The sequence below is a fragment of the Scyliorhinus canicula genome, chromosome 2, assembly GCF_902713615.1.
Source record: "Scyliorhinus canicula chromosome 2, sScyCan1.1, whole genome shotgun sequence".
In the NCBI taxonomy this organism is placed as follows: domain Eukaryota; kingdom Metazoa; phylum Chordata; class Chondrichthyes; order Carcharhiniformes; family Scyliorhinidae; genus Scyliorhinus; species Scyliorhinus canicula.
In genome coordinates this window covers 47,762,917-47,782,486 of record NC_052147.1, presented here as the reverse complement: position 1 = coordinate 47,782,486, position 19,570 = coordinate 47,762,917, and the positions used below count along the sequence as shown (strand labels likewise).

Sequence of the window (19,570 nt, the reverse complement as noted above, 5' to 3'; positions counted from 1 at the left end):
ACTGTCAGGAGAGACCCATCAGAGGTGGCAGCACTGTGGCAAACAGTCAGGAGGAGCTGGCCTTGGGAGTTCTCAACATTGAGTGTGGATTCCAAGAAATCTCAAGCTACGAGTTTAAACATGGGCAAGGAAACCTCTTGCAATTACCACCTACCATCTTCCCTCAGTTGATGAATCAGTATTCCTCCAAGTTGAGCATCGTTAGAAAGATGCGCTAGGGTAGCAAGGGCACAGAGTGTACTCCTGTCTGGGAGACTTTAAGACTGTGCTAAACAGGATAGATTCAGAACAGGTCTAGCAACTCAAAACTGGGCACCGATAAGGCGCGGTGGGCAATCAGCAGCACATAAATTCATTCAACCGCAATTTGTAACTTCAGGGCCCAGCATATCTCTCAATCTAGTATAAAGGAGGCGTGCAGGTGAGCATGCTTGAAAGAGCAGCGGGGGTACCTAAAAACGAAACGTCAACCTGGTGAAGCTACAATACATGACTAGATACAGTTTCCCCTGTTCGAGCATGCAGTAAACAAAGATGAGCAATCCCACAAACAGCAGATCCGATCAAAGCTCTGCAGTCCTTTCACACCCGGTCGCGAATGCTGGTGGACAATTAAACATCTAACTGGAGGTGGCGCCACAAAATTCCCATCCTCGATGACAGGAGTACCCAGTGAAAAAGACAAAGCTGAAGCGCCTATTGCCATCTTCAGCCAGAAGTGATGAGTGGAAGATCTCTCTTAGCCTTCTTGAGGACACCAGCATCACAAATGCCAGTCCTCAGCCAATTCCATTCAAATCAAGAAATAACTGGGCACACTGGATACAACAAAGATTATTGGCCCTGACAATATTCCAGTTGTAGTACTGAAGACTAGCTGCACCCCCAGCCAAGCTGTTCCAGTGCATCTAGAACACTAGCATCTACCCAACAATGTTGAAAATTGCCCACGTATGTCCTATCCAAAGAGCAGGGCAAATTATAATAATAATCTTTATTATCACAAGTAGGCTTACATTAACACTGCAATGAAGTTACTGTGAAAATCCCCTAGTTGCCACGCTCCAGCGCCTGTTTGGGTACATGGAGGGAGAATTCAGAATGTCCAATTCACCCAACAAGCATGTCTTTCAGGGCTTGTTGGAGGAAAGCGGAGCACCCGGTTGAAATCCACGCAGACACAGGGAGAACGTGCCGACTCCGCACAGATAGTGACCCAAGCCGGGAATCGAACCTGGGACCCCGGTGCTGTGAAGCTAACCATTGTGCTACCACCCTATTAGTTTAAGCTTATTCATCAGTAAACCGATGGAAGACATTTTTGGCAGTTAATCAGCAATAACCTGCTCACCGATGTTTAATTTGGGTCACTCGGCACTAACCTCATTACAGCCTTGGTCCAAGAATGGACAAGAGCTGCATTCCGGAAGTGAGCTGAGACTGACTCCCTTGGGTATCAAGGCAGCACTTGACTGAATGCGACATCAAGGCAACCCAGCAAAATTGACGTCAATGGGAATCAGAAGGAAATTTCTTTACAGGTTGTATTACATAGCACAACAGGAAATGGTTGTGGTTGTTGAAAGTGAATCATCTTAGCCCCAGGTCCTCAGGTATCATGGGAGTGTCTCTTTAAGAAATGTTTTGTATTATCAAACGGCTTCAGTGATGTCATTGTGTGGGTGGAGCTAGGCTGTGGCTCTGGGTTTTTAAGTTTTGTTTTTGAGCTGGGAGCTGGCTGTGGCTCAGGGTTTTACTTTTGCTTACACATTTTTGGAAGCTGGATTCAGGCAGAGAAGTCCTGTGTCTGTCTCTCTCTGCATGTTAAAAGGTGTCTCCAGATCACTTGATAATTTAAAAGTGATAACTGTTTTCTGGTAAAAGGGTACTAGTTTATGGGATGTTGTTACTAAATTGAAACAGCTTAGGAGAATTCATTAAAAGTTATATATAGAGTACAGTAGCAGTTTGGGGTATTTATGTTTGTAGTTGATGAAAATGCTTACTGTGTATATTTATAAAAATGTTTATTGAATTTGTAGAATAAACTTTGTTTTTGATTAAAAGTGCTTAAGGCCTCTGTTGAATAACACCTGAAAGGTAGACTCTTCTGCTCCTCATAACCAAAATCTATAAACAGTTGTAGTTCAGGTGAACTCCATGATATACTCTGGGAGTTTTCTAAACTCTGGCCCATAACAAATGTGATGTCCTAGGCCCGAATATCTTCAGCTATTTCAGCAATGGCTTTCCGTCCATTATAGGATCAGAAGTGGGATATTTGCTGATGATTGCTCTGTTCAGTCCAATTTTTAACCCCTCAGCTACTGTCACAACCTGTGCCTGCATGCAGCAAGGCCTGAAAATCATGCAGGCTTGGGTTGACAAGTGGAAAGCAATATTCTCTCCACAAGTGCCAGACAATGACCATCACCAACATGAGAACATAATCATCACCCTTTGATATTCAATGGCATCAGTGAATTTTCCACAATTAACATGCTGTTGGGGGAAGAGGTGATATCATTACTTAGCCATGTAAATACTGGGACTAAAAGAGCAGCTCAGCAGCTGGGAACTCTTGTGCCAATAACACACCATTTGACTCCACAAAGCCTACCAACTAACTACAAGGCACAAGTCAGGTGTGTGACGGAATACTCTCCACTTGTCTAGATGATTGGCTAGATAACAATACACGAGAGGCTTGACACCATTCAAGACAAAGCAGTCCACTTCTTTGGTACCCCACACAGCACTTTAAACAATCACTCCCTCATCACCAGAGAAAGTTAACAATTTCCATTCAACCACACCTTTCAAACCAACAATCTCTACTACCCAGGAGGATGGCGACAGCAGACACATGGAACACTGCCACCTGAAGCTGTCCGTCAAACTACACACATCATTCTGACTTGGAATTATATCACTGTTCCATCACCATCACTGGGTTAAAAGCCTAGGACTACCTTCCTAACAGCACAATGAGTTCATTTAGTGTAAAGTACACCCAATGGTTCAACACCACCTTCGGAAGGGCAATAAATACTTGGCTTCCCAGCAATGTTCACATACGATGAATCAATTTTTAAAAAGCTAACGCTTGAAAATCACATCACTTGTATCACAGATAATATAATGAATCAAAACGCTTTACAGTGTTCAAACTTCAGAATGTACTTTCTCCTTTCTCAAATCCATGTTTTTAAATCTTATATGCTATCATTAAGCCCATTATGCTGCATTATGTTCATAATTCTTCTTTATGTTTTTTCTTTAAAAAACATGCACCACAAGTCTACCAGTGCTCATTTTCAGCAGGTTTGTGTATGTACAGTTATGTATAACTATATTCACAGCATACACCAAGCCACATAAAAATAATGAAATAATCAGACCTTAAAAGAAATTTAAAGAAAATATGTGCTTCCAAAACAACTCTTACCTTTTGCAAACTGGTGGGGTTCAGCTGTGTTTTGTCAATAATTTTTATTGCAACCTAGAAGAACAAAATTTAGGAATTATAAATAAAATTTGACACAACTTCTGTTTCTGTTAATTGGAAATCAACAGGGTACAACAGGAAGCCAGTAATAAACGTATAGTGTCTCAATTTCGGTCTTGAAATATATCGTACACATAGTTAGGTTTTGTTGATAGTAAAGTGATTAATAAAGATTTATATTTTAACCAAGATACAACATGAATATGTACATTTCAAGAGACATTTTGGAGCTATACAGCGCCAAGATGATGTACTGGCGAGTCATTGCTAATGGTAGTAGTAATTTAAGAAGTAAGAGGACTTTGGTACAGAACTGTGCTAAGCAGCATAAAAAAAAAATAATTGCAGTTAAAGATTTGGAAAAGGAATGGAGTTTTGCATTTCAACAAAACGTAGCTAATAAAATTAAAGTATTGCATCCTGGTGAAAAACCAAAGTTATAAAGAAATAAAAAATGCCAGGATCCAATCACCAGATCTGAAGAATTCCAGTTTATTGAAATTATTCATTTCATAGAATTTACAGGGCAGAAGGAGGTCATTTAGCCCATCGAGTCTGCACCGGTTCTTGGAAAGAGCACCCTACTTAAGCCCACAATTCAACCCTATCCCCTTAACCCAGTAACCAAACCTCATCTTTTTTTTGGACACTAAGGGCAATTTATCATGGCCAATCCACCTAACCTGCACATCTTTGGACTGTGAGAGGAAACCGGAGCACCCGGAGGAAACCCACGCAGGCACGGGAAAATTGTGCAGACTCCGCACAGCCAGTGACCCAAGCCAAGAATCAAACCTCAGACCCTGGAACTGTGAAGCAACTGTGCTAACCACTGTGTTACCGTGCTGCCCACGGTAATTGCATTATAATGCATTGGTTAAACTCTGATAATATTATACACAATTTTAGTTACCACATCACAGATAGTGTTCTGTAATTGCAAAAGAAAGCAGTAAAACTGAAATACATAGAAGTTACAACACAAAGAGGCCATTAGGCCCTATCGTCCTTGGTGACTTTGACCCTCTATGTGAGCAGATAGTTCTAATCACATTTACCCACACTGTTCCCATTTTTCATCTGCATATGTAAACAAATTTTGAATGCTTCAACCACTGATCCAGGAAATGCAGTCCGCAGCCTCACAATTATGCGTGAAGGAGCTATCCTGCCAACTTTCTAAATCTCATATCAATGCCCTTACTAATAACAACAATCTTTATTGTCACAAGTAGGCTTACATTAACACTGCAATGATGTTACTGTGAAAATTCTCTAGTCGCCACACTCTGGCGCCTCTTCCTGTGCACGGAGGGAGAATTCAGAATGTCCAATTCACCCAACAAGACTTGTGGAAGGAAACCTGAGCACCCGGTGGAAACCCACGTAAACGGGGAGAACAAGCAGACTCCACACAGACAGTGACCCAAGCCAGGAATCGAACCTGGGACCCTGTTGCTGTGAAACAGCAGTGATAACAACTGTGCTACCATGCCGCCCATACTTATGTCAGCCACTAGAAACAGCCTACTACTTTTTGTCCTATCGTAATTTTAAACACGATATCATCCAATAAACTGCATTGGTCTAATGAAAAAAGAAACAATTTTTAGCAGGTGCTGCTTTGTAATGGTATTTCCTGATAGCATGCAGCATTCTACTGAATCTGTATTGCAACCCCCCCAAGTCTTAATATCTTTCCTATATCATGGAGCCCAATATTCATCCCGGGAGTCAAGATTAGGGAAGTCTGCACTGGTGGCATAATTTCCTGAGATAAAGTACAATAACAGCCAAACAGCGTAGTATCAAATAGTTGCTCAGTGGTCAGTTTTAACATACTCGGGCTCAACACTGAGCTTTGTTGGGATATTGAATCACAGGGGCATTGTGTAGCCTATTCTTAATATATATCATGATCTTACCATTACATTGTGTACAAAGACATTTTCTGCAGCAGAAACCCTGGCCCATGCTCGTTTCCCAAACCTAAAGGTGCTAAGGACAAACACCAACCCAAATGAAATCAAACCCAATGAAATCAAACAACTCAGCGGGGACCAGAGCTTGAGCCTGCGACCTTCCTGATCTAGAGCACAACTGCACATTGAATTTAGCCATCCAGAAAAAAGACGGACCCCAAATTTAGATAATTACTTTAAAGAACACGAGTAGGACTTATGACTGAAAAATTGATCAATGGTTGGAATAAATTAACTATGGTTTGGGCATTTTTTTTTCAGGCGGGGGAGGGGATTTAACAGTAGTGTGCATCAAAAAGAGTTTAAAAATAATTAACCCTCGTCACAAAGAAAGCAACCAAGAAAGACTTTAGCACTATTCAAGACCCGAGGACATTCCAAACCACTTTATAGCCATTGAAGTATTTTTGTAGTATAATCGTTATTGTAATGCAATATCAGATTTGTTAAGAAGTGGTACATTCTACCAAAAACAATGACTGAAACAGCATTATAATTTTTATGGGGAAGTCAATAAATATTGAAAAAGAAAACAAATGTGAAAGGGAGGGCAAAAGTAGATAGCTTGTACAGAGAACCAACACTGTCCCAAGGGCTTCCTTATGTGCTACAAAATATAATTATTCCAGAAAGGAATAGTACCAGCAGTGAAGTTAATGACATTTTGGAGAATCACAGGAGTAGCAAAATCATTGTGATTATTCACAAAAGTGGTGAGCTTGATGGATTGATTGGCTTTTTGCATTCCTAATTTTTGCAATGAATTTATTCATATTACCATAGAGCTGTTGGGTTATGTACCCTATTTCTGTACTGTAGATTTTAAGTAAATAATACAAAATGTTGAAGCTAGCTGTACAAATTTTATATAATTTACAATAACTAAAACAGTGTGCATTAATATAACATAATCAAAAGACATTACATAAAAGGATGAACATAAGCAAACCCTAAGCAGAAGCACCACAAATATTTGGAAAGAAAGGTACCGTAGTTTCCGGACTATAAGCCGCGACTTATTTCACACGTTTCGAACCTCGCGGCTTATACAACGACGCGGCTTATTTATGGATTTTTCCCGCTTTCTTTTCACTAAACCAATGAAATTGCGTAACGGGTCAAGGTAAAACAATGTAACTTTTTAGTTTACTGTTTAGATTAAATCGAGCGCGCTCAAACATCCCATCATTCTGATTACGGTAGTCATTTTGTCACCCTCATCATGGCAAAGACACGGAGAAATGCATATGATGCAGCTTTCAAGTTGAAGGCGATCGATCTGGCTGTTGGGAAAGGAAATAGAGCTGCTGCACTAGAGCTTGGTCTTAATGAGTCGATAATAAGACGTTGGAAACAGCAGCGTGAGGAATTGACTCAGTGCAAAAAGACAACTAAAGCTTTCAGAGGGAAGAAAAGCAGATGGCCCGAACTAGAAAATGAGCTCGAAGACTGGGTCAACATGCAGAGAGCAGATGGCCGAGGTGTTTCAACTGTACAGATCCGACTGAAAGCCAAAACAATCGCCACCGCAATGAAGTTTGAGAATTTTAGAGGTGGACCATCGTGGTGTCTCAGATTTATGAGACGTAAAGGCCTGTCCATCAGGGTACGGACGAGTTTGTGTCAGCAGCTCCCTCCCGACTACGAGGAAAAAATTTCAAACTTCCGCAAATTCACTGATGCAAAGATAGCAGAGCATTCCATTGGCCCGCACAATATCATAAATATGGATGAGGTTCCTCTGACATTTGACCTGCCTCTCACTCGGACTGTCAACAGGAAAGGTGAATCATCCGTCATGCTGAAAACAACTGGGCATGAAAAAACGCACTTCTCCTGTGTTCTGAGTTGCACGGCATCGGGAGAAAAGCTTCCACCGATGGTGATTTTTAAACGCACGACGATACCAAAAGAAAAATTCCCTACAGGAATTGTTGTGAAAGTCAACAAGAAAGGATGGATGACGGAAAGCCTAATGCATGAATGGCATACGGAGTGCTACGGCAAGCGACCGGGAGGATTCTTTCACAGGAACAAGGCATTGCTCGTTTTGGACAGCATGAGGGCCCACATAACAGATTCTATGAAAGAAGCCATCAAGAGGACAAACTCAATTCCAGCTGTGATTCCTGGGGGCACAACAAAGTATTTACAGCCACTCGACATCAGTTTAAATCGTGCATTTAAGGTGGCGCTTCGTGTTCAGTGGGAGGCTTGGATGACAAGTGGGGAGAAATCCTTCACTAAAACGGGCCGCATGCGAAGAGCAACTTATGGTCAAGTCTGCCAGTGGGTCCTGACAGCGTGGAGCATTGTTAAAAAATCCACTATCATCAACGGGTTTCGAAAAGCTGGATTGCTGCGTGTTGAAGAGGGCAGCATGAGCTCAGCGGGAAATTTGCCTCCGGATGAAAGTGATGAGAGCGACAATGAAAACAATCCAACATCGGATGAAGCAATTCTGAGGCTATTCAACTCTGACACTGAAGGAGATGACTTCAGTGGTTTCAGTGCACAAGAGGAGGATAGTGACTCTGATCACCTGGGTTGGTGATATCTTGATTACGATCAGTAATAAAATACTTCTTTTTACACATGATTTATTTATTTTTAATGTTTCAAACTGATGATTCTATGTTAATCTTAAGAGCTTAATCGGATTGATTTCGCTCCACAGTGACCAATGACTTTCTTGGTAGGCTATTCTTTACCACTAATTTTTTATTTTTGTTACAAGCCGTATTTCGTTAAAGCCTGTGTAAAGCTCATTTGTTTCAATGTACCGGTAAGCACCTGCGGCTTATATACGTGTGCGGCTTATTTATGTTCAAAATAAAAAAAAATTTCAAAATCAGTGGGTGCGGCTTATAGTCAGGTGCGCTTTATAGTCCGGAAATTACGGTAGATGATGGAAAACATTTTTTTGTTAGAGAAAAAGGAGAACATTTCTAGATCACAGGCTGAGATTGGTGATGGATTTGCAACTGATGATAGTCCCAAGTGTACCCACCCAATAGTAGGTCAGTTGTAAAGAGTGTGACTAAAGATTTTCCAGAGTTTAGGTATGGTAAGCTGTAAAGGAATTTTGTTTTTTGCATTCACTCGTGGAATATTTGGGAATGCTGGAATGGCCAGTATTTATTGTCCAATTAACCTTGAAACGGTGGTGGTCAACAGCATTGTTGAATAAAGTTGAGTGGCTTGTTGAGCAATTTCAGAGGAGTTGAGATTTAACCACATTGTTGTGGGTCTCGAGTTACATATCGATCAGAGTGGGTAAGATTGTCTTCCCTCAAGGATATTAATGAACCAGATTGATTTTGCTGATAACCCAAAAGTTTCATGGTTACCATTATAGATACTTGCTCTTTATATCCAGATTTATTTAACAGAATTGAATTTAAATTTTCCAGCTGCTGACCCGGGATTTGAACTCTTATCTCTGGCTCATTGGTCCAGCATTACTAGTCCAATGACTAACCACTATGCTACTATACACCAAACTTTATAAACAGGTATGGCAATTTTCAAGTTAATGTAAGGAGAGAGTAAGAGCAGTGAAGGTGAACATAGATGAAGGTGCTTAGTGCTGGATCATAGAGTGGAGCTATGAATAAATTGGAGTTGATGAAATTTGGGGGCTAGCAATAAACATATTGGAGAATCTGAACTTGATGGTGGCAACAGCCCTTATGAGGGTTTTGGTTGAGACAAAGGGGAGTTGATAATCATGACAGATGATGTCATTGATATGAAAATTAGTACTCTTGGTGATATCCGGGATATGTGGTCTGTACCTGAGGTCAGGGTCCAAAAAACTCTCTTCTTTCACCAAACCGTTTTATAACAGTGGTTTAGCGAATACTCTACCAACACCTTTTGAGGCTACACACGTAATTTACAGTTTATTTGAAAAGTGTAAATGGCAATATTTCAGTATTTGGCTGCATGCCTAAAGTACTCAATTTCACTCCATCACAATGGGAGGTGCCAAGTAAAAGGTATACACTTCCTCATAAGCAAGAGAAGGAAATAGAAAAGGGCACCAAGTCAGCTTATACACATTTCCTGTGGGCTGACTCAAGACCAGCAGAGGCTCAGAAGCATTTGCTACGAAGTCAGGAAAAAGAATGTTAACATTTAAAAATGTGAAGAAATTATGAATTTTTTTTGAAATTGAAAGTGCCCAATTCTATTTTTTCAAAATAAGGGGCAATTTAGCATGGCCAACCCACCTATCTGCACATCTTTGGGTTGAGAGGGTGAGACCCACGCAAACACGGGGAGAATGTGCAAACTCCACACGGACAGTGATCCGGGGCCGGGATCGATCCTGGCGCGGTGAGGCAGCAGTGCTAACCACTGAGCCACCATGCCGCCAAGAAACTATGAATTATAATAAAGCAATAATTCAGCCAATGGAAGTGCAACATACTAAAAAAACACAATCAATAAATGTTGCCATTGCAGATTAACTTACATCTCTTCCAGTGAGAATATGTCTAGCCAGTTTCACCTTGGCAAAGTTTCCTTTGCCGATGGTTTTTAGAAGCCTATAGTTTCCTATGTGTGGCTGTTCATCAGCGCTTGATGTAATTGAATTCCGGCATCGTGCTCCCCCCGAGCGGGTTGACCGAGAAGAAACTTCGGAGCGGCCATCCATATGAGAAGTGTGCTGATGGGGAGGAAAGCAAGGATATTAGTTTAAAAGCTTCAGGAGTTTTAATGTCAAAAAAAAAAGTCAGAAACCTAGGTTTAAAAAATTATGGAATTAAAAACGTGATCACTTACTGCATTGTTGACATGTACCTTGAAAGCAATACCTTTTAGTCCAAACTAAGCCCAAAATGTAATTACCTCTTCATGGAAGGAGAACTTTGAAATATCTGCAGTATGCCCTTTTTAATTTAAACATAAAATATATTTTCTAGAAATTAATAGAGGCCTTTTTGAAGCATAGAATATGCATTCCAGAGCTATCAGTAAGCTTAATGTGCAAATACTAAAATGCAATATAAAAAGATTGCCGTGTAACAAATTGCCTAATGATTTACAAAAATGTACATTTTTATAGCAATCCTAATATGACTAGGTACATTGTCAAAGTATTTTCTAGGATGGCAGACAATGAATAAGGGGCAAGTGCTGGTAAGTGTCTTAAGAAGACATTAAAAACTGTAGTGAGAGAGAGGCTAGGAGAAAGAGCTCCTACCTTCCGATGGCTCAAGAAGCAGCATCAATGTAGAATGTGGAGTAGGCTGACATTGGATTAGTTCACTGGTAAAGGTAGCATGGGTCAAGGCGATGGAGTACTTTAAAAAGAGATCATGAAGATCTTATAATCAACTTGCTGGGTCATAAGAAACTTGACAAGAATGGCATTGATAGGGACATGGGTGTTTGGCAAGAAGAGGCATTGTGTTTTGTAGCAGTTATAATTTGTGAAAAATGGAGATGAGAAAGAATGGCAAGGCGATAAACAGGGTCTGGGTGAAAGTTTCAGCATACAGGAAAAAGATAGTATCAGATGGGCAGCACGGTAGCACAAGTGAATAGCACTGTGACTTCACAGCGCCAGGTTCCCAGGTTCGATTCCCTGGGTCACTGTCTGTGCGGAGTCTGCACGTCTCCCCGTGTCTGCGTGGGTTTCCTCCGGGTGTTCCGGTTTCCTCCCACAGTCCAAAGACGTACAGGTTGGTGGATTGGCCATGATAAATTGCCCTTAGTGACCAAAAAGGTTAGGAGGGGTTATTGGGTTACGGGGATAGTGAGGAAGTGAGGGCTTAAGTGGGTCGGTGCAGACTTGATAGGCCGAATGGCCTCCTTCTGCACTGTATATTCTATGTTCTAGATGCAGGCGATATTTTAGTATATTTATGGCTATATACAGTTTTTAAAAAGATATTCTTTCATGGAATGGAGGCTTCACTTGCAAGGCGAGCATTTGTTGTCTATCCTCAAATGCCCTTAGACAAGTAGGAGCAGGGGTAGGTCACTTCAGAGGGCAGCTAGGGATCAATCACATTGCTGTGGGTTACATTAAGGCTACACCGGGCAGGTTTGGCAGATTTCCTTCTCTAAAGGACGCACTGAACCAGATTGTTTTTCTGACAATCAATTATATTTTCATGGTCACCATTAGTGAGTCCAGCTTTCAATTCCAGTTTTATGAATTGACATTAGTGTGCATTGTTTCTGGGCCTCTGGATTACCAGTTTAGTGACATTCCTACAATGCCACTATTTCCCCACAAGTTACCATAAATTGACCAAATCCACAAATCGAAACCTGCATCTTTATTCTTTACCAAATGATGCGGAGCACAGCCTATCTGACAAATTAACCCAAAATTGTATCTGGAGAATACATTGGATACCTTGAAACATCATCTCAGAAGGCTGAAAAATCCACTATATTGCCTCATAATACATCCAGATTTTAGATGAAATTAGCCAAGAGAAAGAAAATTTGACAAGAGCTTTGTGTGTAACTGAAAATTTACAAAATTGGGCAGGTCCCCCAATGTCCTGGTCAGCACATATCAATATCACTCAACCAACATTACTAAAACAGATTACCTCACTGCTATTGGTAGGACCTTGTTGTGACAAATCAGCTGGCATGTTCCCCACATTACAAGTAACTACACTTCAAAAGTTTGAGCACTATATAGGCACACACACAGCACACACTACATATCAACATAGAAAAACATTGCCACAAAACATGCATTATTCCTTCAAAACAGACTTCAATGTTACACAAGATTTTTTTCCAAAATTCCTTTTTCTCTCCCTTTAATCAACAGAAGATAATGTTGATATCTCACCTCAAATCAAACAAACAACTGGTAGCAGTGTCTAAAATTTACTCCACTACTACCAGTAATGGGCACATAATCTTAAAGTGGCGCAGCTCTTTCCTCTCATTCGAAGGTTGTGAATTCAAGCCCACTTTTTCCCCAAAGAGTGCTCCCAATGTCCTGCAAAACATTCATTCCACAACAACTCACTATAAAGTCACATTACTATTGGTGGGATCCTGTTGTTTGCAAATTGCCTGCCACAAAACAAAATGGCTATACTCGAGTTAATCTGTTGGCTACAAAGCATTTTGGGCCTGGAGAATGTGAATTTATACATGGCAATTCATCACCTCTGTATCATATACATCAATGTTTTCCAGACAAAATAAATTTGCAAGGACAAAACCTGTAATTGCACTCGAATGTTTCTGCAGTTGAAACGGACAATTACAAACAACCATTATGCTTTACTCAATTTCTGGTGATAATGTATATGGTTATAATAATTGCAAACCAGTTTATGCAAGAATCAGAACCAACATAATGTCCCCTATAATCCCAAGTACAGAAAAGAAGCTTTTGAATTACCAGTGGAACTTGTTCAAATCAACCTTCCAGTGGCGTAATTAGAGACTGATCATTTTCAATTCTGTGATGAATGCACAAAGTATGCAACTCCAAGTATCCTTAACACTTTCTGATCTCCATACTTGTAACAAGCATGTTCTCCTATTTTAAAAGATGATGGTGGCCGGTAGCAAAATTGGTGGGGCTTTAAAAGTTTACCTCTCATCTATGGGGCGTCTCACAGTAACTTCATTGCAGTGTTAATGTAAGCCTACTTGTGACAATAAAGATTGTTATTATTATCCTGCTTGCTAACAGATATCCGAGTTACCGCATACTCCTGAAGCCCCATGACAGATATAACAATATAATACCAAGCCAATGATTGAAATAAACTGGGTGGCCTCTCAATTCTTTATTTAACTATCAATTCCATAGAAGTGAATTGGCTGCTCGCTTGACACTTCAGTCAGATCCATGGCCTCCGCGATGCGCCCTGACACCTGTCAGCTCCCGAGGCCGCCCGTGTTGACACAGTGAGGGGTGGGGAAGGCAGAGAGACACACACACACACACACACACAACTCAGCAAGAGGAGGCGAACTCGTTAAACTGGGCACCTAAATCGTCTCCAGAAAAAAATAAGCTGGCCAAAAGAACCCAACTATCCCAGCTGGCTGGCAGAAGAACATTTGCAAACGGTGGCCCAAGTTCATTGCATGACCAAGGCCAAGTTGGGCGCTTGAGTCTCCCGGGGTGCACGACATCCCATATCCCCATTTTCCTGCGTCCCTTTCGCCCCAATAAAGATTACTTACATGCTCGGTTTCGCGTTCATTCACTGTAGGTAATGGCGTTCGAGTAGACATTTTGTTTTATTTTCCTTCTTTAGCCCTGTTGCCCGAACAATTGCAGAAGACTGGATCCCACAGGACATGAGTGGCGAGACGGTCACAAGCGGTGGCCTTCCACGGAGGTCGGCCCGAGGGATTGAGGTGATCCTGTGCCGAGTGACATCCAGCAGCGTCCTCACGCCTCTAGCAAAGCCGAATATCCTTTAGCTCCGTCCACATTTCCCCTCCCCCCCGACATCTAGGAGAATGTGCAAAGAGATTTAGGTGGAGATGTTCCGAGTGCAACTGTTTCCGAGCGCCGAGAGGCCGCCGCCCCGGGGCCACTCACTCGCTCACTTCCCACGGCCTCGATAACAAGGCCCGGCTTCAGCGGCCAGAGGAGGAGGAGGCAGCCGGCCCGCCGCACAGCTTCCCGGCCCCGGGGGCTCCGGAAGGCGAAAGACGGGACGTGTCGGAAGCCGCTCCTCGCCCTCTAACATGGAGACCGCCGGTGGTGGGGTGGGGATAGCGTCGTCCCGAGGCCGCCGGAGGGGTGTGGAGCCTGGAGGGTGGCGGTGGGTGTGGGCAAGGAGGGAGGAGGGGAGGTGGGGTCCGGGTGAAAATGGCCGCCCCGCTCCGACTGGCTCGCCAAGCCAAGGGAAGAGCGGCAGGAAACGCGTCAGCCGGCCGGCTACCGGCAGCGGAAAAGGGGCGGCCGGAGGCGGACTGCGGGCATGGGGGGGGGGACAGGTGAGGGCCGAGGAGGCTGGGGCCCGGGGCCGCAGTGCGTCAGGGAAACCTCACACCGACCGGGCGGATTAACCGAGTGAGCAGAGCCTGGTCCCGAAGCAAACACCACCTCCACTGGGTAAACTCACAGGAGACACCGGCCGGGGAGAGGCTGCTCACAATCTGTCACTAAACTAGGCCCCGCTCTTTAATTCCTCCACCTATGTGGAAATGCGGCTATTTTTTTTAAAACTCTTCCAATCGGGTTACCTTCTCTCGCACCCCGGCACAGAAATCACATACACATAATATCCGTGTCGTCGCCCCGCCTCCTGTCTTATTTTGTCAGCGCCGGGGTTTTTTTTTTAAATGTTTACCAAATAAGTTGAGACGGAGTGCAAGTCCGTTTAAACGAACAGAGCTCTGATGTTCAGTGAAAAGAACTGCCCATCGACAGACGTTTTTCCAGCGGAATTGGTCAGACTCACTGATTCGGATCAGCTTGGCCTATTGTATTGAGTATTCGGTTCATCCTGCGTTGTGATATCTAGGTCACCTCTCAGTGGGTTCCTTTTAATGTTGAGAAACCCATATTTCTCCCATTGGCCCGCATGCCTCGGTGCTCTGACGCATGCTTCTTCCTTGTATTGCCTCCCAACAAATCGCACTCACTTAATGCCTTTGACACAAGTGCTTCCGACAGAGGCTTGAATCCACCAAAAGTGGAAACCGAGACAAAGAAGGAGATGTTAGGAAGGGTTACCAAAACATTGGTTAAAGAGCTAGATTTAGGGAGGGCCTTAAATTATAGGGTACTGCCCTGCTGTCTGGTGGTCATCAGTTAGAGAAAATAAGTCAAGGAGATCATGGGACAGGTTCTTCGCTTTTTGTCTGATTGCTGTTTGCAGATGTAATCATTCAACCTCAACATTTACTCTTGTTAATCGATTGCATTATTTTATCTGGTATTGCACCAATCCAGGTGAGTGCATTGTCGCTTTTTGAAAATCGACACTACATGAGCCTGTTTCGAAACTGCTGGTGTACGTTGTTGTGTTCACTGACTGTTTTACAATGACCAGCAATGCCTCACAAATCCCCTCCATGGTTTATTTTTAAAAATCATAAGGATGGCTGGTAAAGGAAATAAGGTGTACTAAACTTCTTTTTTCAAGTGACTAATGGCAGTTTACCCTCCATGGTGGGAGCGACGTTTGCAGATTAGTTGCAAAAGTAGAAAAAAGGTTCCATTCTCTACGTCTGACATTTAAACATACAAAAGGGAGAGGCGCAACGAATTGTTCTTTATAAAGTGTTCGTGATCTTAATCACTAAATACAGGATATAATATTATTTTAGCCCTATTGCCATCAGAGTCATTGACTATCCTTGTGTGTCATACCTCAGCTAGGAAGATTTCAAAGTGTCAGAAGAATTTCTTTGTGAAAGGATCAACACAAGCTCCAATTTTAATTCAGAGTGGGAATCAGGTAGGCAGAGTTCAATATGGGTGTTAAACTCCTGACCCTGGCAGAGAGAAGCACCGGTCATCTTAGCTCACGGGCCTCATCAGCATGTCCTCAGTTGGTTGCCTACCCGTAACTAGCGGTAAATGGCAGAGCCTAGGCAGCAGGGGGCTGGCACCAGGGGACCAAAGGATAAGAACTTTGTGAAATCGTGGCTGGCATTGAGAGTGGAAAACCTGCTTTCACAATAGTGCACGTAAAGCAGTTTGATGTCTGAAGGATGAAATAATATTTCCTGGGGCAGAGGTGACTCAACGTTCCTTGTGGGAAATCCTGCCCCTCCTGACTCCAGTTTTGTTTTTAAACTTCTAAAACATTCTTGTTTGGGCTTCTTCTGGCCCCGAATCTACTTCCCGCTAGTTTCACGTGGTAGAATGGTTACAATGGCTTCCCCACGCAGGCTACCAGATATAATGGTGCTCAGATTCCCAATGACTTCATCAGAGTCCAGTCTGTACGTTTTAAAGTATGGTAGATGTCTTTCCCACTTGCTCAGGAAAACAGTTTAAAATGGGAGCATTGCGAGAAGGGAACAGAATGTCACTAGGTAAGTCACCGGCGATTTTAACAGTTTGCCCTCAATGTGCGTGGTTAAGATTGCCCCTTTGGAATGTTATTCTGGGTGTGACAGTCAGACAAAAAAATGTGTTCATTCAAGAGATAATTTGATATGAGAGGAATATATGTTTTTAAAATTCTGAACAAATGAGCTAAAATGACCTCCTTCATCAGTATCTATATTGTATGTAGACTGTGAACAGTGCAACAAAAATCTGATCTTGCTTTCTGCGCAGTTACAATGAAAGAGTTGAACTAAAGCTATCCAATAGGAGGTGCTCCATCTAGTGGCCTGGCCAGGTGCTGGCAAAACTTGGACTATATGGGGAAATGGGTTGGATTTTCAACTAGCTGCTTGGGCAAAAAAAACGGCATTGCAGAAATGTCGTTGTTATAAAAACTATGCGAGTCTCATTTCAATGTGAAAATGATCCCCTCAACACTAGCTTTATGTGTGGATGGCAAATTGAAATCTGCTTGAATTCAAAATCGGCCTCAAGCAACCATCGCAACTGCATATTTGAACATAATTTAAGATATCTTATCACTGTCCCTCCCTCCTCTGGCGAGATCAAGAATCTCATGGCGCCCAAGTCCATTGAGGTCGATTTTTACCTTTAGATAATAATGATAAACTTTATTGTCACAAGTAAACTTACATTAACACTGCAATACAGTTACTGTGAAAAGCCCCGAGTCGCCACATTCTGGCGCCTGTTCGGGTACACGGAAGGAGAATTCAGAATGCCCAAATTACCTAACAGCACGTTTTTCGGGATTTCTGGGAGGAAACCAGAGCACCCGGAGGAAACCCACGCAGACAAGGGGAGAAAGTGCAAACTCTGCACAGACAGTGACCTAAGCCGGGAATCGAACCTGGGACCCTTGCACTGTGAAGCAACAGTGCTAACCACTGTGCTACCATGCTGCCATAGATGACTAATTGGCAAAGTGTGCCTGCTCTGGCTTTGAAGATGCAGCTACAATTTTAGTAATATAGGAACAGGAGTAGATCATTTAACCCTTAAAGCCAGTTCATAGAATCCCTAGTGCAGGAAGAAGCCATTCAGCCCATCGATTCTGCACCAACCATCTGAAACAACACCCTACCTAGGCCCAATCCCCCACCCTATCCCCGTAACCCCACCTAACCTTTGAACTGTTAGGGGCAATTTAGCATCTAATCTGCACATTTTTGGATTGTGTAAGGAAACTGGAGCACCCGTAGGAAACCCACGCAGACACAGGGAGAACGTGCAAACTTCACAGTCATCCAAGGATGTATTGGAACCTGGGACCCTTGCACTGAGGCAACAGTGCTAGCCACTGTGCCGCCGTGCCACCCTCAGTTATGCCATTCAATGAGGTCATGACTGATCAGCAGTGTAACTCTTTATCCCGTAATGAGATGTTTTTCAAACTTTTTTTCCCGGGACCAAATTTTGCCAGCAGGCCGACCTTCGGGACTCAGACTGGCCAACCTTCGCACACATGCGGGATAACCTTCGCGACCCATGCTGGCCAACCTTCATGACAGACACCATGTTCACTTACTTTCAGTGCGAAAGCTGAGCCTGCTTGGCTCTCACAATCTCACTCCAATCAGGTTCACAGGAGGAGAGCATATCAGGTGCAGATTTCAGCCAGTTCCTTTGTGCCAAGTTCATCTTGGTGATAACAAAATCCATCCTCGCACATATAGGTCATCGTGAAGGGAAATAGCAACAAAATCCGTCTTTTACTCAGCACTCAATACTCCTGGGAGATGCTACTCCAGTATCCTGGCAGCCTGATGGACTTATGGCATGTTTTTAATGTGCTACCACAGGTCAGGTATACCAGTGTATTCTTTTCAATTGACATCAGCTGCAAGTTAATAACTGACCCTGAGGTCTCAACCTCAAAAGGAATTTTTCACCCACTGCTTTCTTTCAAAATCTGAAACTTCTCTCATTTGCCAGTACTTCTCTGCTTATAACACACATGGGCTTTGTACCCTTATTTGCATTGGCGCAATTAACACAACTAAACCTCAAGAAATCTTCTTTATACTCCTTTGTTCCCTAGTTAAGTTTCTTCTTTGTGGGCTTTTAACCAGAGGCCCTGGAACTCTGTACAGAGCTAACACTAGCACTGCTCTGTTCTGCTGTGGACACTCCTGAACAGTTCTTTCCAGCAGATTCAGTTGTGAGATCCTGGCCAGAACATAACTTGTCTATTTGCATCTCCGGCCTTCTCTTACTTGTGCCTCTTGGGAGGTAAATGCGTGGCTAAAGATTGGTGTGGGAGAAATGGGTTCAAATTCATGGGACATTGGCACCAGGGGAAGGAGGAACCTGTTCTGGGAATGGGACAGTCTCCATCTGAATCATGCTGGGACCATCGCATAACCAGGGCTGTAGATAGGGCTTTAAACTGAATGGTGGGGGTGGGGGGTTCAGTTGCAGGGAAAATTAGAAAACCAAAATTAAAGGAGGAGGAAGGAATGCAGGTTGGGGCTGTGGCGGATGGTTACCAGTAAATACAGGTGAGGGACAGAACAGGTGAACATCTTTTTGCATCAAGAAATTATAAAAGAGTTGAGAAATTTGGCAGTAGAACAAATGTAAAAGCTTTCCATCTAAATGCAGGACGTATTCGGAACAAAATTAGTAAGTCATAGGCTCAAATAGAGATAAACGGATATGATTTGGCGGAGATTACTTTTTTTTTCTTATAAATTTAGAATACCCAATTCTTTTTTTCCCCCAATTAAGAGGCAATTTAACGTGACCAATCCACCTACCCTGCACATCTTTTGGTTGTGGGGGTGAGACCAATGCAGACATGGAAGAATATGCAAACTCCACATGGACAGTAACCCGGGGCCAGGATCGAACATGGGTCCTTGGCGCCGTGAGACAGCAGTGCTAAAACCACTGTGCCACCATGCTGCCCAATGGTGGCAATTACTGAGACATGGTTATAAGGAGACCATGGCCGGGATTCTTCGAGCCTGCATCAGGTCGGAGAATCGTCGTTGACACTGAAAATTCCTGCCACGCCATTCTGACGCTGGGACG

The 19,570-nt window shown here is 42.9% G+C and overlaps 1 protein-coding gene across 1 annotated transcript in view; it reads right to left on the bottom strand.

Annotated features, from left to right (window-relative positions):
• The window catches only part of mark3a (MAP/microtubule affinity-regulating kinase 3a), a 236,405-nt gene extending 222,055 nt beyond the window's left edge, over positions 1-14,350 (bottom strand). The window contains 3 exon segments of the mRNA XM_038777504.1: positions 3,449-3,502; positions 9,971-10,165; positions 13,681-14,350. Of these exon segments, the coding sequence (XP_038633432.1) occupies positions 3,449-3,502; positions 9,971-10,165; positions 13,681-13,731 (300 nt within the window). The 5' untranslated portion in view covers positions 13,732-14,350.
• Positions 14,351-19,570: the final 5,220 nt, after the last annotated feature.